The sequence below is a fragment of the Acomys russatus genome, chromosome 19 (assembly GCF_903995435.1).
Source record: "Acomys russatus chromosome 19, mAcoRus1.1, whole genome shotgun sequence".
Lineage (NCBI taxonomy): Eukaryota > Metazoa > Chordata > Mammalia > Rodentia > Muridae > Acomys > Acomys russatus.
Window position 1 is genome coordinate 16927324 of NC_067155.1, and position 23277 is coordinate 16950600.

General features: G+C 52.7%; 1 protein-coding gene across 1 annotated transcript; it reads right to left on the bottom strand.

Annotated features, from left to right (window-relative positions):
- Positions 1-1134: 1134 nt before the first annotated feature.
- On the bottom strand, positions 1135-22045 carry Itpkc (inositol-trisphosphate 3-kinase C). Its single transcript, XM_051162654.1, has 7 exons — positions 20635-22045; positions 12107-12209; positions 9281-9494; positions 7691-7895; positions 6500-6601; positions 5848-5919; positions 1135-1414 (listed from the first exon to the last, which is right to left on the bottom strand). The coding sequence occupies exons 1-7, from the start codon at positions 21751-21753 to the stop codon at positions 1211-1213; spliced, it is 2019 nt and encodes a 672-aa protein (XP_051018611.1). The 5' UTR covers positions 21754-22045; the 3' UTR covers positions 1135-1210.
- Between the last annotated feature and the right edge of the window lie 1232 nt (positions 22046-23277).

Here is a 23277-nt window from a genome sequence, read left to right on the forward strand (position 1 = left end):
AGCCTGCACACTTTCCCCAGGGTGATCACTACCACATTATCCCACCCAGCATGAAGGCCCAGAGTATGAATCTCAGCTGACATACCCAGATGCCAAGAAATAGCCACAATATTGGCTTTTTTATCCCGTTTATTAGGGTGCTACTGTGGGCGGGAGGCACAATAAAGCCATTTTGCCTCGATTCCCTGACACCACCCCAGCTAACTACCTCATATATAAATATATATATATATATAAAGTCAGTCAGTAGAAAAGGAAGACGTGTCTGCCCTGAAGGACATTAGGGCTTCAGCTTAAAGAGGTAGGTTCCTGTCCTTGCCAGGCCCAGCTGTGTGGGCCAGGAAGCCACGGCTCTGGAGCACAGAGGGACAGAGTGGCCTCTGCCCCGAGTCCTGCAGTCTTTGGTTAGGGCCAGGCGGTCCATGGTCAGGGCCAGAGCCCCACCCTCTTGTGCTTCTGGGCAGCCTGGCACTTGATTCTGTGTGAGGGTCGGGGCACTTACACAGTGAGGCAAGGCGGCGCTGGTTCCCAAGGAGAAACCTCTCTTGCCTCAGAAACAATTTCCCGCCAGTCACTGGACTCTGGAGATGAGAGAGCCCTGGGGCCAGGGGCAGGAGGAGGGAGCCCTGAGGCTGGAGCTGGTGCACCAAGGAAGGAAGGTGGTCACAGTGCTGGCGCTGTGGTGTGGGTCTTCAGCCATTCAGAGTCCACAGAGGAACACAGGCAGGGAGAGAGTAAACGGTGGCCCCCACCACAGGAGCACCAGGTCTCAGGTGGCATCAGCAGTGTCCCATGATGTCACATGCTCCTCTCATCACACAGATGGCCTTCAGGTGGCGCTGTCACTGGCCCAGGTGGACATGTCCTCCTGGAGGTCTTCTCACTGATGCCTGGTCCTCTGGGCTCAGTCAGAGAGCCAGCTCAGGGAAGGGCCGGCCATTCTCCCGGCTATGGCCTCTGATATTCCCTCCGAAGCTTTCCTACCTAGTCAGGATGCCCCGTTCATGTGCGAACTCTGTGCCAACACCTGTCTTGTCCCCGCTATCGTAAGGGAACCCAGTGCTGCCGGGAACCCGTGAAGCTCCTCAGACAACACTGGTCTGGTGACAACTTGAAGAGCCTCCTCTCCCATCAGCAGGCTCCACATCTTCGGGCTCCTCCAGCCAGACACAGGCTCTCCCGCAAGTGAGCCTAGCATCGGCAGATGAGGTCAGCTCCGGGCCAGGCCCTGAAGGAGGCGGATCAGATTGTCCAGACCCCAGAGGTACCCATCCTCACGGTTGCCCTCGGCCCAAGGCAGCCTGTGACTGAGTGTCTGCTGGTCAGGCAGGGCCACTGTCTTGCCGAAGTCAATCATCCAGACGTTGGCCAGGCCGGTGTGGTCATGCACAAAGAGGAGCGAACTGCCCACTACCTGCAGCAGTTAGAGAGGAGCAGTTAGGGAGAAGCAGGCACCCGTCAGTCTGTTCCCCGGTAAGCAGTAAAGCAGAGTGGTAGGCAGCAAAAATTCTGGAACGAGACTGCCTGAGTTCAAATCCTGCCTCTGCTACTTCTGGGCTCTGCAGCCTTGAGCAACTATTGTACCCTCTCTCTGGCTCTGCTTCCACAGATATAAATTGAGAGCAACTGTGTAATTTAGAGACATAAAGCATTTCAAATGGTTCCTGGAACACAACGGAAGTCACAGTTATCTTGTGTGTGTATTCTAACGATGGCCCAGAGCCTCCAATAAGCTAAGCAGGAGTTCACAGGCTGGGCTGCATCCCTAGTCCCTGTTTGATTTTCTTTCTTTATTTTTGACGGGGTCTCATATAGTCCCAGAGGGCCCCGAGCTCTCTACACTGCCAAGGAGACCCTTGAACTCCAGGGTCCTCCTGCCCCCACCTTCCATGTGCCAGGGTTACAGACATGCACCATGATACCTGGCTTCTCTTTTGGTTTTTTGTTTTGTTTTTTGGTTTTTTGTTTGTTTGTTTGTTTGTTTGAGACAGGGTCTCTGTGTTCGCCTTGGCTGTCCTGGTCTCGCTTTGTAGACCAGGGTGGCCTTGAACTCACAGCGATCCACCTGCCTCTGCCTCCCGAGTGCTGGGACTAAAGGCGTGCACCACCACGCCCGGCCTCTCTTTTGGTTTTTTGCTGGTTTGTTTTTTGAACTAGGACTTCTACAGCCAGGCTGGCCTAAACGGCCAGCCCTCCTGCTTTCTCACCTAGGATCAACGTGAGCCAGCACACTGGGCTGTTTGGGGTCATCGGTGTTTTTTGTTGTTGTTGTTGTTTTTTAAGATTCATTTACTTATCATGTATACAGTGTTTCATCTGCATGTCAGAAGAGGGCATCAGATCTTACTGTAGATGGCTGTGAGCCACCATGTAGTTGCTGGGAATTGAACTCAGGACCTTTAAAAGAGCAGCCAGTGCTCTTAACCTCTGAGCCATCTCTCCAGCCCATCAGATTTTTTTTAAGGCACAGCACAAACTCAAATGGCGTCACGGTACTGACTGGGTCTAGGAACTAAGTCAGATTGGACAGAAGAACTGGAGCACTTTCTCCAGATTAGGGCAGTAGCTTCTTAGGCCTAGGGGACTGCGGCTGATGACATCAGGCAAGTGGCTTCCTTCCTCTGACCTCGGTGTCCTGTCTGTAGAATGGGGAAGTTGGTAACACTCTGCCTCCTGGGGGTCACCAGAAGCGCCCGACAAGCCACAGGCTCCTGGTGCCTCCCAGCTTCTGCCTCCAAGTTGTCCTCAGTGGGTGCTTCTATTTGCTTGTTTTAGAGACGGTCATTGGTGAGCAGGTGCGCTGACACGTGTCCACAACTCAGGTATCTGGGAGGCAGATGCAGGGCAGCCACAAGTTTGAGGTCAACCTGAGCTATGCAGTGAGTTCCAGGCCTGCCAAAGCTAACAACAGTAAATGTGTCTCCAAAAAAAAAAAAAAAAAAAAAAAAGGTCACTAAGCAGCCACGGTGGGACACACCTTTAATCCTTTAATGTCTAAGAGCTCAAAGCCAGCCTCGGCTACAAAGTGAACCAATGGGCTGGTGAGATGGCTTAGCACTAAATCTGATGACCTAAGTTTGATTCCTGGGATCCGTATGTGGAAGGAGAGAAATAGCTCCCACAGGCTGATTTCTAACTGCCACAAGAGTACTGTGGCACATATATGCCCCACCCAACACTGACATATTCCACGCTTGGGGAGATGGCTCAGCGCTCACGAACATGGCTTATTCTAGCAGAGAACCAGAGAACCCGAGTTCGAGTCCCAGTGTCCACACAGCTCCCCACAAGGATCTGTAAGCCCGGCTTCAGTGGATGCAATCTCTCAGAAATCCGGGGGGGGGGGGGGGGCAGAGAAACAATGTACAGAAAAGGTACACCAACACTCACATATTCTAAATACAATTTTGAAAATTAAAATGACATGGAGGTACTTTTTCCTGTAAACAAACAATAAGTAGTTACTGCTTTTCCTTCCTCTAACTACAAATCTACCAGTCCCTCTCCATCAGCCCTACCCAGGCTTCAACACCGCCCTGCTCCCTGACCCCAGCTCCTGCACAGTGCACAGCTGCCTGCCTGAAGAGCCACACGTCATCAGGCCTCGTGATGACCGACCTTCATCCCAGCGCCTTAGGCAGCTCAGGCAGGAGGAGCCTGGGCTACGTAGAGAATGGGCTCGAGGGCAACTTAATCCTGTTCCAAAATACAACCTAAAGATGGCCGGGCATGGTGGCGCACCCTGTAATCCCAGTGCTCGGGAGGCTGAGGCAGGCGGGTCGCTGTGAGTTCGAGGCCAGCCTGGTCTACAGAACGAGTCCAGGATAGCCAGGGCTGTTACACAGAGAAACCCTGTCTCAAAAAACCTAAAAACAAACAAAAAACCCTCAAGAGGCTAACCTAGTCTACATAGTGAGTTCCAAACCAGCCAAAGATACACAGTAAGACTCTGTCTAAAAAAACAAAATAGGGGTGAAAAGTTGGGGATATAGCTCAGTTAGTAGCGTGTCTGCCCCAAACATGGTAACACACACCCATAATTCCACACTCAGGAAGTAGAGGCAGGAGGACCAAAGGTGAAAGTCATCCTCAGCTACACAGCAAATTGCAGGTCAGCCTGGGCTACATGGAGGGTGTGAGGAAGGAATGTAGTTCGGTGGTAGAACACCTGCCCGGCAGACACGAGACCCTAAGTTCAAATCCCATACCAAACGGAAAAAAGAGACGGACACCAGCCAGTTCCGGGTGCTGTCACCATATGGCAAGCATCCAGGACTGCAATGTCCCGCCAGTTGTCAAGGGAAACTGCAAATGCCAACTTCTATGTGAAATTTCATACTTTAACTGGAGGTGAGACCCTAGGCAAGCAAAACCTAACACACGGAGAGGAGACCTCTGCTTCCACATAAAGACTGAAGATAGTGACAGTGACAGCGGTGATGTCCGACCAAAGCAAACATGACAATGACAGCTGGCACTCACCGCTGGATTATGCTGGGCTGGGTGCTAATATATTAGCCTATTTAACCTTCAGCACTGCCCACATGGCTGTTGCTGTCACACAAACTACAGGTGCCAGGGACACTGAGGCCCCCTGGGATGGCCGCTTGGGCTTAGGAGGCTGAGGAGGGGTAGGGCTGCAATTGAGACTTGTACAGCTTAATACAGCGAGAGTTCCAGACCAGGGCTTTCTAGAAAAGTCAGAGACCCCATGGAGAAGAGGAAAAGGGGCTGAGGGGCAGAGGGAGGGGCTTAAAGAAGAGATCATGCTGTCACTTCTGTGACTTGCCACGGTGTGGAAACGAACACAGTGACATAAAACTATAATCTAGCACTTGTGAAGATTAAGGCAGGAGGATCAGGAGTCCTAGGCCAAGTTTCAGGCCAACCTAGGCTACATGACATCCATAAAACAAAACGGAAAAGCCTGTGGTCTCCAGGAATGGCGCGGTGGGTAGGGCACCTGCTGCCAAGCCTGGTGACCGGAGGTTGATTTCTCAGACCCACAAGTAAGAAGGAGAAAACAGACTCTCAAGCTGTCCTCAGTCTTTCAAGTGTGCACAAGCCCACACACATTACAAACAAATAAAAACATGAAGACAAAACACACCAATGAGAAAACAGACCCTAAGGAGCAGACAGGAAAAGGCTAGAGCCGCCCAACGTGGGAGGCACTCAGAAACACATGATTACAGTCATAAACTAATCCTAAGTGCCTGGAGTAAAGAGTGTGCACGCCTCTGTATGCCCCAAAGGTTGCCTTCTATCCTCAGCAGCCCTAGGAGTGGGTCCCACCACCCTTGTCCCTGCCAGAGCAGAGGAAACTGGCTGGGTATGGTGGTGTTCCTTATAGTCCAGACATGTGGGAGGCCAAGGCAGGAAGAGCCACCCTAGGCTACATGAGACGGCGTCTCAGAAAACATGCCTCTCAGCCAGGCTTGGTGGCACACACCTGTAATCCCAGGACGGGGAAGCAGAGGCAGGTGGATCGCTGTGAGCTGGAGGCCAGCCTGGTCTACAAAGCCAGACCAGGGTAGCCAGGGCTACACAGAGAGACCCTGTCTGGAGGGGGTGACACGGAGCCATAACCACGCCTCTCTCCCAAAGACAAAACAAGGATTGAAGGTGTGCCCAGTGCAGTGAAGGAGACCCCGTTTTCACTCCCAGCCCTGGAAATAAAAAAAGGAAACTGAGGCCACGAAGGTCAGTCCAAGGCCACACAGCAGAGCCAGCCTTCACCCCAGAGCACCTGGCCTGAATCCGTGCTCCCCCTTCCTCCCTCCTGAGTCCCCTCTGCTAAGCCCTAACTGGAGCCCACATACACCTGTGGGCGCCCGGGGCTCGCACCTCATGGGTCTTGAAGAAGGGAGAGTTCTCCAGAGCCTCGCGAAGGTCCTCCAGCCGCGCCACGTACTTTCTCTGGGTGTGAGAGGGAGGATGTCTCGTTAGCACAGACACACAGCAAGCCCTTTCGCGCTGCCCTGAGACCATGCCTCATCCTGTCACTCTGGATGCATCAAGAGGGGATAAAGGAGACCAAGGGAATGGTGGGAGGACAGTACTGGGAGACAGAGGACCTGAACCCTCACCTATCCCCGCAGCTCCCCCATGAGAGGCAGAGGCAGGTTCCCCTACGCCTCAGCCGGGCTTGGTCTCATGACAGGACCCACTCTGCCCACCGGAATGTGGGCACACTGTGCCTAACACCAGGACACCTCGTCCTTGTGCCTACTGTCTTAGCTCCCTGTTCCCATGGTGGGAACAGCACAGGCTACCCACGACAGGCACCCAAGTCCTGAACAAGGCTGTGAGCCACGGTAGACACACAAGCCAGGCTACTCAGGACCCGGCGCGGCCAAGCCACCGGCTGACAGCAGACTAAGCAGAGCTAACCAGGAGCAGCGCATCCCAGGCCAGAGCCGAGGAGCAGGACTCGGAAGTAACGCTAAACAGTGGCAGTCTTTAGTGGCTGCCGTTTAGGATACCGTGTCCCACTTACCAGGATCCCAAGGTCCCCATCCACAAAGTCTTCCAGCACCTTTGTCACCTGCTCCAGCGCCTGTGTCTTCTTGAAGTTGGTGTTGCAGGTCCCATCAGCCTTCTGCAAATCCACATATGAAGTGCTGTCATGTGTACTGTTTCACCCTCAAACACTGGGCAATCTCAGGTACCTCTAGGGTACCCCACCAACCATGACAACCCCTATTCAGGGGTTAACAGCCCCCCTGCCTGGCCCAACTCAACCCATGCCCCGTCACACTTTTACATAACCTGTCCTTCCACATCTAACAAAACCGTCGTGGCTGAGCCCATCCAGCAAAACAGACTGTTAGGTAGGAGGCCAGGAGCTGGCTTCAGGCATGACTCGGCTACTGCCTAGCAGAGTGGCCAAAGCAAGTTCATCTCCCCCTGACACAGGGTCCCCCAAAGACTGAGGCCCATCAAAGACTCACTACGTAGGGGAGGCTGTCCTTGAACTCCTGATCCTCCTGCCTCTATTTCTCAGTGTCCCCTCCTCAGTTAGCTTAAACAAGGCCTATTGCCTGCCTCAGCCTCTGAGGCATCATCTGGAAAATGGGAACCATGTCATACTTCCTCTAGCTGCCCTGAGGGCCACCTGAGACCCGGAAGCAGTTCTTAGTGCTTCAGCTGAGCCCCGCTGTAGCCTCCCAAAGGCACCACGCCCAGCTGTTCTGACTCACTGTGTGATTGTTCAGTGCTGCTGAGAATGGGACCTGACGCCTCTGGCAGGCTCGGCAAGCCCTGGGACACTGAGCTACAGCCGTCCCCCAGGCCTTTTTCTGAGACAAAGGTATTTCTGAGTTGCCCAGGCTGGTCCTGAACTCAGATTGGATCTGCAGTCCTCCTCGTGGGGACAAAAGATCTAAGCTAGCACATCCAGCTTTCCCCAGTATGTTTAATCTATGAAATGAAAATGTCAAAGATCCCTCCAGCTACCGCCCTCCAGGGCAGAGAGGGGAGGAGCAGGTTTGGGAGGCCAGGGAGGCCAGGACAGGGAAGAGGCTTGACTCAGGCAAGGGGGGAAGGCACGCGAAGATGTTCCAGGACAGATAAATGAAGCTTGCCTCTGCTGGGCGCACGGATGAGACGCGGGGCCTTCCCTACGCCTGGCTCTCTGGACTCTGCTTCCTTCTAGCATCCCCTGCCACCCACTGCGCCTGGTCCTCACCTTGATGCCTTCGATCCGGAAGCCCAGGGTGGAGGTAGAGCTCAGGGTCTCCCTCCACTGCATGTATCGGGGCTTGGTGACTGCACCCTGCGCATGCTCGTCTGGGGTGGGAGCCCCAGGGTCCACCGCCACCATTTTCTCGTACATGTCTGTCCGGGGCTTGGGCCGCTCTCGCGCCTTCACCAGTTCCTCTTCCAGGTAGGTCCTGGGCACACAGATGTTTTTGTTTTTGTTTTGTTTTTTCGAGACAGGGTTTCTCTGGGTAGCCTTGGCTGTCCTGGACTCACTTTGTAGACCAGGCTGGCCTCGAACTCACAACGATCCGCCTGCCTCTGCCTCCCGAGTGCGGGGATTAAAGGCGTGTGCCACCATGCCCGCCCGGCTCCTGGGCACACAGATGTAACAGGAAGTCACTAAGTGTAGGGCTGGAGGCCTCCCGCCTCCTCATAGTAAGACCTATGTTGCTGGCAGTGCACGTGTAGGCGTGGGATGCCAGCACTTGGGAGGGCAGAGGCTGGCAGAGCTCTGTGAGTTCAAGATCAGCCAGAGTTACACAGTGCGACTCTGTCTCAAAACAACCCACCAAACAAAAGCCCAGTAAACTATAAATGTTGAAACGATAAAATTTACAGGAGAAAACGTTTGACAAAATACGAAGTACTTCTGCTCATCCCTGCTTAGGCACCACTTATCTAAAACACTTGGGGCCAGGAACTGGAGAGACAGCCATCATAAAGTGCCTCGTTAAGTACCTGTGAACGCCAGTCACAAGGATTCTAACACCGTCTTCTGCCTTCCTCGGGCATTAAGCACACACATATATGTACAGGCACAACACTTGCACACATAATTAAAAAAAAAAAAAAATCCCAGCACCCACATGACAGTTTACAACTGTTATTCCAGTTCCAGAGGATCTAATGCCCTCTCTTCCGGACTCCTTGGGCACTAGGTACACACGTGGTGCACAGATATGCATCAGACAAAACACCCCTACACATAAAAATTTTAGAGTAAATAAAAATAAACTAGGAACCAAAAGTGCTTCCAATTTTTGAAGTTTTCCAATTTTTATTGCATGAATTTCAAATTTTTAAGAACATGTGTTTAAAAAAAAAAAAGAACACGTGTTTATTTATTGGCAGGAAAAAAAAAACCCCATGCTTATGCAGAGGTAAGGGGGCAAGTTGCAGGAGACACTCTCAAAAAGAAAAAAAAAAAGCCACGAAAAATATACATAGTGAAATGCACAGATACATATCTCTATCCATCCATCCATCCATCCATCAAGGTGGTTTAAATTAATGAAACAGGTGATATCAAGATAAATGCAAGAACACCAAGAAGGAACAGCAGGCCAGCACCCCTGTTACCCTCACAGCAGGCCAGCACGCCTGGAACCCTTACAGCAGGCCAGCACACCTGTTACCCTCACAGCAGGCCAGCACCCCTGGAACCCTCACAGCAGGCCAGCACGCCTGGAACCCTCATGCACCACTGGCAGGAACACACACTAATGCAGGGACTCTGAATTGACTTGGCCCTATTTCCCCTCCTGCCCTGCCTGCCCCATGCCTACTCCAGTCCTACCTGCTGCCCATCTTGCAGTCCATGATAGAGGGGCCCTCAAAGTCGGCCAGGAGGTCTTCCATCTGGTTGAAGGCCTGGCCATCTTGCTGCACCATACCATAATACGCAGGCACGAAAGGCCGCAGGGGGTCTCCCATCAGCAGCTCCAGGCTGCGCTGCTCACACTGACAGAAACGTTTCAGGATGCGGCCATCCTCACCAGCCTGGAAGTTCCCTGCAGGAAGCAAGACCCAGCAGAGGTTCAGAGACCCAGCAGAGGTTCAGAGACCCAGGAGAGGTTCAGAGACCCAGCAGAGGTTCAGAGACCCAGGAGAGGTTCGGAGACTTCGCCCTGTCTCCCTGTATGCACCACGCAGCGCCCGTCAGCATCCTGCCCCACAGTCCAGCAATGCTGTGGGTTGTGTTGTTCTGAGTCAGGGCATGTTTGTTTGTTTGTTTGTTTGTAGACAGCTGGCCTTGACCTCATGCAGACCCGCCTGCCTCTGGCCGCCACCCACGGTCAGCTTGCACCTGGCTTTAAATGGGCTTATTTCTAATCTCTCTTATTTATACAAGGTCCTGTTTACAGCACAGGATACCGTGATTTCTTTTGTAATTTGTTCTGTTTTGGTTTTTTGAGACAGGGTTTCTCTGTGTAGCCTTGGCTGTCCTGGACTCACTTTTTAGACCAGGCTGGCCTCAAAAAACTCACAGTGATCCACCTGCCTCTGCCTCGCGAGTGCTGGGATTAAAGGCCTGCGCCTTTATTTTGTAATTTTTAAAGGTAGTTGTTCTTACTCTCATTTGTATATATGTGAGTAGTCACAAAGGCCAGGAAAAGGCAGCAGATCTCCTAGAGCTGGGGTTGCAGGCACTTGAGAGCCACTCAGTATGGATGCTGGGAAGGCTCAGCCTTCTAGAAGAGCAGTGGATGCTCTTAACCACTGAGCCATCTTGTCAGACACTGTTTTGTAATTAAAAACAAAATGTTTTGCTGTTATTCTGAGTGAACCTGCACATGCCATGACTAAGAGAGCCACCGAGCCTGTGGTCAGTTCTCTCCTTCAACACGTACATGGATTTCAGCTCTCAGGATCACACGACAATGCCTTTACTCACCGAGCCATCTCGCCAGCCCCAGCTAATCATTTTAATGGGTGCTCTTGTTCTGAGGCAATCCTGTGAGATCTCAGTTGACAACATGACTCTCCACCACAAACCTGCATTTGATCCCCCAGGGGCCAGCCACTTGGGTCTATTTAAATTAATTCATGCTAGAAACAGTGGCTTGAGCCTATGGTCCCAGAAGTTAGAAGGTTCAGCAGGAGGACTGACCCAAGTTTGAGCCCAGGCCAGGATACACAGTGAATTCAAGGCAAACCCGGGCTATCTAGCAAGACTCCAAGTTGAAAATAAGTAAGAGCCAAGCACAGTGGCGCACACCTGTAGACCCAGCACAGAGGCAGAGGCAGGCGGATCGCTGTGAGTTTGAGGCCAGCCTGGTCTACAAAGTGAGTCCAGGACAGTGAGGGCTACACAGAGAAACCCTGTCTAGAAAAAACAAACAAACAAACGAAATAAGTAAGTAATTCTGGGACTACGTGGAGCATGTATATGCTGAGGTAGAATTCCAAACTTTTCCTCTTTTTTTTTTTTTAGGACAAAGGGATAGTTTTATGTTGCTTTGTGGACATAAAGTCTTTCTATGTAGCCCAGGCTGACCTCCAACATGACACCCGACCCCCACCCCACCCCCCCCCCGCCTCAGCCTTCTAAGTGCACAGGTTACAAATGTGTGCCAAGGTGGGCTTAAACCTCAGCATCTAGGAGGTGGAGATTTGAGCTCTCTGTGAGTTTGAAGTCTGCCTGGTCACATAGCACGAGACCCTGTTTCCGACAAACAAGCAAATAATAAGAAATTAAACGTGTGCCACCCTTGCCACAGTCCCCAGGGACGGTGGCAACAGGGTTTTTGTTCTACCTAAGCTATTTGCTGTGTGAAGAGAAGCAACACAGAGGCCATATCGTAATCGTAAGCCCTGTTTTTCTTTCAACTGAGTCATGGGGAAAAACAGTTTGGCTTCAGTTTACTGAGGGTCTACCATGAGGGAGACATAAGGAGAGTCCAGGCACTGGGCACTGCGTTTCTCGTCGGCCTGTGTCCCACTCACTCAATGTTTTGCTCTCAACTCTCCAGTTAATCCTGCAAGGGCAGTAAGATTTGTTCTAAGGGCTGGAGAGATGGCTCAGAGGTTAAGAGCACTGTCTGTCCTTCCAGAGGTCCTGAGTTCAGTTCCCAGCAACCTCATGGTGGCTCACAACCATCTGTAATGAGCTCTTGTGAAGAGTACACATGCAGGCAGACATTGTATACATAATAAATAAATAAAATAAAATAAAATAATTTGTTCTATACTAACGTGTGAAACTGGATCCCGGGAGGGGTATGAGCAGGGAGCAGAAACAGGATCTGAAGTGGCACCCGTCACTACGAAGCTGAGACTCAACCGACCCACCACCAGGCCTAGGCGGGCCTGCTGGTGATGCAACCCTTGATGCCAGTGCTCAGGGCGCAGAGGCAGGTGGATCTCCGAGCTGGAGGCCAGCCTGGTCTAGAAAGTGAGTTCTAGGCCAGCAAGGGCTACACAGACCTTATTTCAAAATAAATAAATAAAATAATCACTAGGCCTCAATGTTTGTCAGAGCAGTCCCCTAGAGTGGGGGACTGTCACCAAGCCGGTATTAAAGGCAGTGGAACCATACACCATATGCAGCCGTGCTTTCCGGAGCCTGCACACCTACGCGGAGCCTGTCTCTCTGTCTGTCCACCAGTCCCCCCAGTCTCACCAGCATGTCCGGAGAGCTGGACCCAGGGGTAGTAGTGCTTGTGGAAGGAGACCACGAAAGGCGAGTACTTCAGAACTGTCTTCAGCTTCTTCCAGGGCTTGCTCTGTGGGAGGGTGAGCCAGAGAATTAGTGTCGCGGTCACTTCCCGGGATCACGGTCCCCAAGCTCGGTACTTAGTCGGGTGATGATGAGAGCACCTCGTGGGGACGAGTCTACATCAATTACTTCCTTTGTTCTGTCTCTGGGTCTTTGTTGTAGGGGGCAGATCGGCTAGGTTTGGTTCGTAAGGCCCATAGTCACAGAACATGGAAGGCAGGTGTGTGCGCCACCACACCTGGCACAAAAGTAAACTTTTGCTGATGCGCTAAGTCATTCATATTAAGGGGCAATTTGTTACTCGAGTAGATCTTTTAAAATATATATTTCAAATTTATTGATATGAACAAAAGTTTTGCCTCCACGTCTGTGTGAACCACATGCACGCCTGGGGCCCATGGAGGTCAGACCCGAAACTGGAGTTTATAGGTGGTTGTGCGTGGGTGCGGGGACCCAATCCAGGTCCCCTGGGAAGAACCAGTGACCTGAAACCTGAGCCAGCTCTCTTGCACCACTGTACCTGACCCTCATCTACTTTGAGTGACAGGGAGACACGAGAAGAGACCCTTAAAGAAGCATAGAGGGGCTAGGGAGATGGTTCAGAGCTCGGATGTGTCCTGGGTACTGTTCTGACAGAGAAGCCCAGTTACCCACATTGGGTGCCCCCTGGGGCAGTTCACAGCTGCCTGTAACTCCTGCCCCAGAGGATCCTGTTTGACACCCTTTCCTGACTCCCGTAAGCACTAGATTCATCTACAACCCCACCCCTACACACACACATCATTTTTAAAAATACAATCTTATGCGGGGCACTGTGGCGCACGCCTTTAATCCCAGCACTTGGGAGGCAGAGGCAGGCGGATTTCTGTGAGTTCGAGGCCAGCCTGGCCTACAGAGCTTTCAACCGGGCTTGAGTGAAATAGTGACACTCTGCCTCAAAAATAAATGAATAAATAAGTAACCAATCCTAATTTTTTCAAAAAATGACCAAGTGCAGTGGCCCATGCCTATAATTGCCACATTTGGGGAGGCAGGGGAAGGCAGATCTCTGTGAGTTTGAAGTTAGCTTGGTCTACAAAGCAAGTCCAGGACACACAAGGTTATACAGAGAAACCTTATCTTAAAACAAACAAACAAACAAAAACAAAAAGGAAAGGCAGGCAGGTATACTTGGGAAGGTGAGGCCATTCTCAACTGTATAGCTACATGTGGCCTGGGCTACAGGATACTGTTTCTTGTTTGTTTTGTTTTGTTGAGACAAGGACTCGCTCTGTATATAGCTCTGCCTGTCCCAGAACTCACTATGTAGACCAGGCTGGCCTCAAACCCACAAGCCCACCTGCCTCTGCCTACTGAGTGCTGGGATTACAGGAGTACACCTGGCTGAGATCCTATTTCAAAAAAAACAAAAGCGAGGGCGGGCAAAATGGCTCAGGGTGTACAAACGCTTGCGGCCAAACTGACAGCTCCAGGCCAATCAATCTCCAGACGCTGCGTGGTGGGAAGGGAGGGCCAAGTCCCAGGAGCCACCATCGCACCTGAATGCAACGGACGTAATGGAAAGAAGACTACAGAAGAAGAGCAAAGAGAGGAAGCTACCTGGGAGAGGAGGGAAAGATCTGGGGCTTGAGGCGGGGGCAGGAAACCAGAGAAGGGCTGAGGTGGAGCTCGGCAGAAGTGTCAGGACGCGGTGACACAGGCTGAGGACCTGATGCCAGCCCTGCTCAAAAAGAGATGAGCACCAACTGTAATCAGTTGTGTCATGCTACTTCACATCTGACTCAGCCATGCGTGAGTGCCTGCACATACACACACATACACTCACCTCAGGCACACAGTGGCCCTAGCATGAACTGGGAGAGTAGGTCACACGCAGGGAGGAAGCTGTGTGCTTACCCTGAGTTGCCCCCAGGGTCAAGGGCATGTTTCCTCCCAGCTCCCCAGCAGGGAGCAAACTGGAGGCAGCCAGATGCTAAGCAGAGAGTCAGGGTGTTGGACAGCATGGGATCCAGGAAGGGCTATTTTCTCCCATGGGGAGGAGATGATTAATCAAGGTTCCTGTTTACCAAGTACCTGGAACATTCCAGGCACCATGACAAAGACTCTGTGTGCCATACCCTATTTAATCCTAAAAACAGCCCAGGGAAGATGGTTGTCTGTGTCACAAGGGAGGAAGCGGACTCAGAGGTGAAGCAGTACCAGAGATGGTACCCAGACCTTCTGCGTGCTACACAAGCTCACCCCAAGTGCTCTGCCACTGAGCCACGCCTCTCCCTGGGGGATTCTAGGCAGGGGCTCTACCACTGAGCCACGCCCCCAGTCCCTTACGGGGGGGGGGGGGGGGGGGGGGGGTGGATTCTAGGCAGGGGCTCTACCATTGAGTCACGCCTCCAGTCCGTCACTGGGGGATTCTAGGCAGGGGCTCTACCACTGAGCCACGCCCCCAGCCTCTCCCTGGGGGATTCTAGGTAGGGGCCCTACCACTGAGCCACGCCCCCAGCCCCTCACTGGGGGATTCTAGGCAGGGGCTCTACCACTGAGCCATACCCCCAGCCCCTCACTGGGGGATTCTAGGCAGGGGCTCTACCTTTTTTAAGTTTACCTTTGAGTTAATCTGGGCTTCCTAGGAATGGTTTATCATGGTCTCAGCTCATATGCCCTCTCCTCCAGGAAGTCCTCTCTGCTATCCTAGATCTGACTAACTGTATACTAGAGACTCCCACAATCCCCTAAGCTTCTCTCACCCCAGCCCTGCTCACTCAAGGTGCTAGTGTCTGGAGATCCATCTGTGTCCCCACCAGCCTTGTGGGAGTCCCCCAAGAATAGTGACTTGAGGGAGGCGGATCTCTGAGTTCAAGGTCAATCTGGTCAGGACTACCTAGTGAGACTCTGTCTCCAAAGATAGAAGGTGGAGAAGGAGGAAGGGGATGGGGAGGAGGAGGAAGAGCAGGAGGGGGAGGAGGAGGGGGAGGAGGAAGGGGAGGAGGAAGGGGAGGGCGGGGAGGAGGAGGAAGAGCAGGAGGGGGAGGAGGAGGGGGAGGAGGGGGAGGAGGAGGGAGAAGAGGAGGGGGAGGGGGAGGGAGAGGAGGAAGGGGAGGAGGGGGAGGAAGAGCAGGAGGGGGAGGAGGAGGGGGAGGAGGAGGGAGAGGAGGAAGGGGAGGAGGGGGAGGAAGAGGAAGAGCAGGAGGCAGGAAGAAAGAACAAGAGGAAGGAGGGAGGGAAGGAAGGAAAATCTTGCCTTGATCATCACCATCCCCAGAAAAGGTCAGAAGCTTAAGAAACAATCACCTTCTACTTAGAACAGGATGACGAAAAGGAAGGAAAGAAGAAGAAGAAAGGCCAGTGAGCGGTGCGCACCTGTAAATAACAGAATTAGGAGTTGAAGGCTACCTTCTGCCACATACTGCAGTTCAAGACCAGCCTGAGCTATGAGGCCTTGCTTGAAAAACAAACAGGAGGAAGGCGCAGAGCTAGGCCACTGTGCTCAGATGTGATTTCAAAATTAAAGAGGAGGGAGCAGGGGACTCTCAGCAGAGGGAACAACATGTGGAGGGGGTGATTTGAGGGTGGGGGGGGGGGGGAAACAGTGTGCAGCTGGGCCTGGCTGCAGGACAGTCAGGACAGCAGAGGGTTGGCCGACCAAGCCCTAATGTTAGACAGGACGCTGCGAACACAGCCGTGAGTTCCTGAAGCTTCAGGAAGGCAGAGGACTTAACTTGTCTACGTATAATGTAGCTACTGACGTAGCTTCTGGAAAGACAAAGAATTGGCGGCCTAGGAGGCGTAGGAGGCAGGCAAGCTAGGGACAGATGCACAGGCCAAAGGGGCTAAAATAAAAGTTAAAAACTCAACAAGAACAAAGTCAAGGGGGTATGAGGGAGGGAGGGCAGGACCAGGAGATGAGGGAGGGGGCTACATCAGGATGTAGAATAAATTAAAAAAAAAATAAAAATCAAGAATTGACTTGATTTAGCCAATACTAAGCACAAGATGTGTTTTTGTGCCTCAGTTTGTCCATCTATAAAACAAAGATGAGAAGGGAATGCTAATCTGTCGATACTGCTCAGACGCAGAGACACACACCAGTTGGGAGGCAGAGGCAGGAAGATCAAGGCGGCCCATGCTAGGCTACACAGTAGACCGAATGCCAAAACAAGTGGGCCTTTAATCCCAGCACTAGGGAGACAGAGGCAGGTGATCTCTGAGTTTAAGGCCGCCCAGGTCTACAGAGTGAGTTCCAGTACAGCCAGGGGCTACACAGAGAAACCCTGTCTTGAAAAACCAAACCAAACTAACAAAAACAAAAACAAAAAACAAATGTACAGGTTTGTAATCCCAGCTCCTTGGGAAGCTGACTGAGATAGGACAATGGTAAAATCAAACCTGCCAGGAATACATACCAAGTTCAAGGCCTGGGTAATATAAGACACCCTGTCTCAAAGTAAACACTAAAAAAATTAAAAAATTAAAAAATTAAAAAAAAAAAAAGGTTCTGAGAACATAGTTCAGTAGCATACTGTACTGCCTGCCCTAGCGTACACACGGTCCTAGGTTCATTCAATTCCTCAGGCTCAGTAACACACACTCACTCACACACACACACACACACACATGCCCAGGCACATAAACAGAAACCGGGCTGGTGAGATGGCTCAGCAGGCAAATGTAAAATTTGCTGCCAGACCAGACAACCTGTGCTTGATCCCTGGATCCCACGCAGGGTCATGTGACCGTCACGAGCATGCTGTGGCATGTGCACATCCACACACTAAACAAACAGAATAAAAATAAAAAGAGACAAAACAGCAAAGCAAAGCAGTGTAACGTAGGCCGGGCGGTGGTGGTGTACACCTTTAATCCCAGCCCTCGGGAGGCAGAGGCAGGTGGATCGCTGTGAGTTCTAGGCCAGCCTGGTCTACAAAGTGAGTCTAGGCAGCCAAGGCTACACAGAGAAACCCTGTCTCGAAAAACCAAAAAAGAAGAAAAAGAAAAAAGAAGAAGTGTAATATACCCTGAGCTGGGCATCATGGACTACAGTTGTAATCCAAGCACTGAAGGGAGGCAAGACTACAGCCCTAAGTTCAAGACCAGCCAAGACTATATCCACACAGCAAGTTTCAGGCTAGCCGGTACGACTTAACAAGACTACCTAGCAAGTCTCATAGACAGACAGAGGAGATGGAAAAAGAAGAGGGGAGGTTGGTAAGGGAGGCCGGCACTTACAGTTTCTGGTATACAAAATGGTGTGTGTGTGTGTGTGTGTGTGTGTGTATTTCATTCTGCAGCTTAGGCACATTTCTTTTGCTTCAGCCTACCAACTGATAGGACTATAGGCATGAGCCACAGCACTGGGCCTAGTGGCTACATTTTTTGTTTGTTTGTTTGTTTGTTTTTTGAGTCAGGGTTTCCCTGTGTAGCCTTGGCTGTCCGGGGCTCCCTTTGTAGACCAGGCTGGCCTCGAACTCACAGAGATCCAGCTGCCTCTGCCTCCCGAGTGTTGGGATTAAAGGCGTGGGCCACCACACCCGGCCTAGTGGTTACATTTTGTTTATTTATAGACAAGTTCTCACTGTGTTATCACTCTGGCTACCTAGAATTCACTGTGTAGACCATATCTGCCTGCCTCTGCCTCTGGGATTAAAGGCGTGAACCACCAGGTGGCTCCTAGAGATTAAATCTTAAGTGTGTGACCTCCCTGGAGGGAGGGGATGACTGATTTCCTCTCTCCTGCCTCAATTCCTTCATCTGTAAGAAGAGATAAGAACTGTGTGTGTGCGCGTGCGTGTGTGTATATGTGTGTGTGCGTGTGTATATGTGTGTGTGCACGCGTGTGTGCGCGCGCGCGCACGTCGGACCTGCCAGAGGAGTCAGACTACCGGGAATGTGTAGGAGTCTGACAGCTGCAGCATGCATGTTGCTGTTGTTCGAAGTCGCCCTGTCCCAACTCAGCTGTGCAGAGATGTCAAGGAGGTGAGAGAGCAGAGAAGAGCCCAGGCAGAAAGCACTGGAGGGTTGGCTCTTTTGTGTGGGCGGGCAGGAGCGAGTCTAGGCGGGTCTGCTTCTCAGAGCTGGGACCACATGTCCGAACAAGTCTCTGTGGGAGGTACACAGGCTGAGGAGGGGGATCAAGGCAGATTCCAGCGGCCCAAGCCCAGTAGGAGGACTCCGCAGACTTAAGCTGGCAAGCAGGTGGACTCTGCCCCGCACCTGAGGCTTTTTTCCACACCTGTATCTGCTGGGCCTCTCCCTCCCTCAACCTGCCCTGCCTGCTCCTCTGATTCACCAGAGGAGAGCCTCGCCCAAGCTGGGGGCGAAGGTGGAAGAAGTAAATAAAGAGTCTGAAGGGGCCTCCTGGGGAGCAGAGGCCCACAGGAAACTAGGTGGGTCCCTGGGTAGGCTGAGGATCCCTGCCGGTTTTGCACCTCGGAACAGCTAAGGAAAAGCGCTAGCCAGCCAGTTGGCTCATGGCCTGTCATCCCAGCACTTCGGAGGGCAGAGGCAGCAAGATCACAAGTTCAAGGACAGCCTGGGCGCTTGGTTGGTACCTGGCTAGGCTGAGGATCCTTGAGCATTTTGCCCTTTGAACTTTCTTAAGATTTTTATTACGATGATCTGTATGTGGGCGTGGGCAGGTATATGTGACCGCAGGTACCCATAGAGGTCAGAGGTATCCGATCCCCTGCAAGTAGAGTTACAGGCAGTTGTGAGGCGCCCCACGGAACCTGCCTGAAAGCGACTCTGGCTCTGCGCAGGAGCAGCATGCGCTCTTAACTGCGGAGCCACCTCTGCAGCCCTCCTTTGAATATTTCATGACAGCTGGAGGCAGATGGGCTTGCTGGCTCATACCTGTTACAGCAGCCTTTGGGAAGCTCAAGGCAGCCAAGCTGCCGCTAGTTCAAGGCTAGCCTAGATACATGTTGGATACCTGGCCATCCCTGGCCCTTTGAGCATCTAATGAAAGGTGGTGGCAGCAGGTTGTGTTGGCTCCTGCCTGAAAGCCAGCCTTGAAAAGGCGCATGAGGGAGACTGGAGTGATGGCTCAAAATACTTGTTGCTCTTGAAGAGGGCTTTTGATTCCTAGCACCTAAACGGTGGCTCACACTATCTGTGTAACTCCAGTTCCAGGACCCCTTTCTCTGATCTCACCAGGTGCCCGTGCACAACATGGTACACATACATATGAGCAGGCAAAAACTAAACAAAACAAAAAAACTCACTCATACACATAAAGTTAAAAACTGCATCTAAAGCCGGGCGTGGTGGCACACGCCTTTAATCCCAGCACGTAGGAGGCAGAGGCAGGCGGACCGCTGTGAGCGGATCGCTGTGAGTTCGAGGCCACCCTGGTCTACAAAGTGAGTCCAGGATGGCTAAGGCTAAACAGAGAAACCCTGTCTTGAAAAACAAAAACAAACAAACAAAAAACAAAATCTAAAAAATAAAATTAAAGAAAAGGCTTAAGGCATCAGGATGGCCACAGGTTCAAAGCGTGTGTTGGGGAGGGGGGGGTGCAGCACAGTGGAACATTCTGTAATCCCAGAGGCTGGATACCGTGAGGCTCAGGGCAGCCTCAGGGTAATCAGGAGTTCAAGGCCAGCCTCAGTAATATAGGGGCCACGGCAGGCGACAGAAGAATGCACCCCTCCCCTCCATGCCCCCTCCCCCCCCCACAAAAAAGGACAAAAGTTCACTCAATACATCTGACCGTGAATGTGCATTCCTTCCTTCTATCTTTTTTTTTTTTTTTTTTGAGACAGGGTCTCTCTGTGTAGCCTTGGCTGTCCTGGACTCGCTTCGTAGACCAGGCTGGCCTCGAACTCACAGCGATCCTCCTGCCTCTGCCAGCCTTCCTTCTATCTTATGGGTGTTGTTCAGCTTCAGCGTTGGCCATCAGACCCCCCTCTGGAGGACTCAACAGACATTTCTATATAAAACCATGTGTTCACATCGACTCACGCAACGGTACAATGTCAGAAGTTCCTGGGCACAATTAAATCAAGTCAGCGATCCTCCGCTGCAGGCTGTCCCCCAAGACTAGTGACAGAGGGGGAAAGGGAATGGCAGAAAGAGAGTAAAGAGTTGGGGGTTCCGGTTCGTCGGGCGGTGGTGGCGCACGCCTTTAATCCCAGCACTCGGGCGGCAGAGGCAGGCGGATCGCTGTGAGTTCGAGGCCAGCCTGGTCTACAAAGCGAGTTCAGGACAGCTGAGATAGCATAGAGAAACCCTGTCTCGGGGAAAAAAAAAAAAAAAAAAGGAGTTGGGGGTTCATGAAATGTATTAGGAATCTGGCTGTCAAGGGGAGGCGGTCGGCGGAGTAACCCTGGAAGAGCAGTTTCTAAGCCAAGGCAGAAAGAATAGGAGGATAAAAGATTTGGGGTGAGGCGGGAAGGCAAGGGGCACGGCATGTGCTGAGGAAGAATGGTCCTACTCACTCCAGATCTGTCCTTGGGATCGCTGGTACCTTCGCCCCCAGCCACCAAGTCATCCTCAGATTCATCAAAAGAGGAGGCAGAAGAGAAGCCGCCAGTGCCCCCTTCAATCCGGGATGGGGGTCCCGCCGGCTGGGCCTCAGGCTCCGGAGTCTCGGGGGTGATGATAAGGCGGGGCACGGGACAAGAGGAGCTGCACTCCAGGTGGGAGCACAGATTAGTCACCAACTCCGCAGGCCCTGGATCCTCTAAGGGATCGTCTCCATTGGACACCCCCAGAACGCTGTCAGCCCAGGGATCATCAGCGCCAGGTGGGACGCGGGCACCGTCAGTGTCCTGTGCTGAAAAGCCATCACTTCCAGGCTGTTTCCAGGCTGAGTGCTGGGCACTGTGTTGAATGAGGGAGCCATCAGTTTGGGACTCGGTCCAGAAGCCGTCGGGGTCATGTGCTGTCCTGGAACCATCAGCGCTTGGTTCTGGTGAGGAGCAGACCTCGCCTGGGTGAGTTTGGGGTTCGGCTGTACTATGGTGGGTCCGGAGGTGGCCAGCCAGGAGCTCGTCCCTCTCTGGCAGAGTCTGCCGTAGCTCGAATCTTCCCAGTTCGGTCCAGGATTCATCAAGCGCCGGTTGGGTACAGAGGCTGGCTCTCTTTGGCTGAGATTGGAGGTCGGATCTGCGAGGATCAGTTCGAAAGCCGTCTGTCCAGGAACCGGCCATCTCCATCTCTGCCCAGGGGCTGGTCATTCCTGGATGTGTCTGGAGGTTGGACCCGTCTAGCTCTTTATTTGGGGGTTGTTTCTCCGACTCGGCTCCTGGGCCAGCTGCTTCGCACTCCGCGCGCCCCTCTCCACTGGGTTCTACCTGGGGACCGTGTGGACACGGCGCAGGCCCGAGGCCGGTCCTCTCCGCCTCGGAGCGCACGCTGGACCCCTCAATCCAGGCCCGGGGACCGCCCCCCTCCGACCGTCCCGCCGGGCCACCTGCTCCCGGCCCAGGTCGCTGCAGTCCCGGCTGTCGCCGCCGCCCACCCCGGAGCGCTTCCAGCCCCATGCGGGCCTCGGCGGGCAGCGCGCAGGCCTCCGCCTCCTCGCTCAGGCTTCCCCGGCACGGGCAGCGCCTCATGCCCGCTCCCTCGGCTCGGGCTTCGGCCCGTCCGGGGCCCCTCCTTCCCTTTTAAATCCCTGCGAGGGGTGTGGCTAGGGAGCCCCAACTCGTAGGTTCCGGGCCGCAGGGCTCCCCGCCGCCCCGGATATGCAAGGGTTAACCGATACTCCACCTCCCGGAGAAAGCCCAAAACAACGCCCTCGCCCGGATGTGACGGACGTGGGGCGGGACTTCGGCTTGGTACCGCGTGTCACACTGGGAAAGAACAGTCAGATCCTGGTGCTGGCCCGGGGCTGGGTCGCGCCCCGAGGCGGGACCTTTCTTTCCCTATCTCGGTTCAGCCTTACTCCAACCCAGTGCATGACAAGTTCAGCCACGCACGCATTCTGGGACAAGATGGACATTTCAAAGACTTAAGGCATCCATCCCACAGGCGTAAGTGCCTCTGCTGTCACCTCCCAGGAGTTACCTTGAGCGAGTGTCTTTCCCCTCTACTAAATTTCCCCGTAAGAAGCCTGATGCCTAGGTGGGCACGGTGGTACAAGCCCCCGTAATTCCCAACACTTGGGAGATGGAGGTAGGAGGTTCAGGAGTTCAAGGTCACCCTTAGCTACATAGCCAGTTCCAAGTCTAGGCTACACACCACACAAGACCGAGACAGACAAGATATGGTGGTGGTACAGCCTTTCACACCAGCGCCCTGGAGGCAGGAGGCAGGCCATGAAGAGGACTGCGTAGAGACCCTATCTCCAACACACCCAACCCCCCTCCCCAATACGCAGACAAAGGGAAGGGAAATGAAACGGTTCGATCCCAGGACCGCATGGTGGAAACACATTTGCGCTCCACCACACACCGTAAATAAACGTGTGTTTTATTTATTTTGTAAAGAATTCCCCCGGGGCTATGGGAGGTGGGGGGGATGGTGGCTCATGCCTTTAATCCCAGCACCAGGAAAGCAAAGGCAGGCGGATCTCTTGTGAGTTCGAGGCCAACCTGGTCTATAAAACAACAAGGATTCCAAGGCCGGAGAGATGGCCCAGCAGTTAAAAGCACTATTTGCTCTTGTAGAGGATTCCAGTTTGGTTTCTAGCAGCCTACATCACAGTCATCTGTAACTACAGTTCCCGAGGGTTGGACACCCTCTTCCTACTTCCTCAGACACACAGGCAGGCAAAATCATCCATACACATAAAAATAAAAACAGATCTTTTTTTTTTTTCTTTTTTGGTTTTTCGAGACAGAGTCTCTCTGTGTAGCCCTGGCCGTCCTGGACTCACTTTGTAGACCAGGCTGGCCTCGAACTCACAGCGATCCGCCTGCCTCTGCCTCCTGAGTGCTGGGATTAAAGGCGTGCACCACCACGTCTGGCTCAAAAACAGATCTTCTTAAACCTGGTATGGGGGCTCACACCTTTAATCCCAGTACTCAGGAGGCAGAGGCAGAGGAGGCAGATGGACCTCTGTGAGTTCACGCCAGTTCCAGGGAAGCCAGAGCTACATATAGAAACTCTGTTGCAAATAAGTAGATAAAATAGGTAAA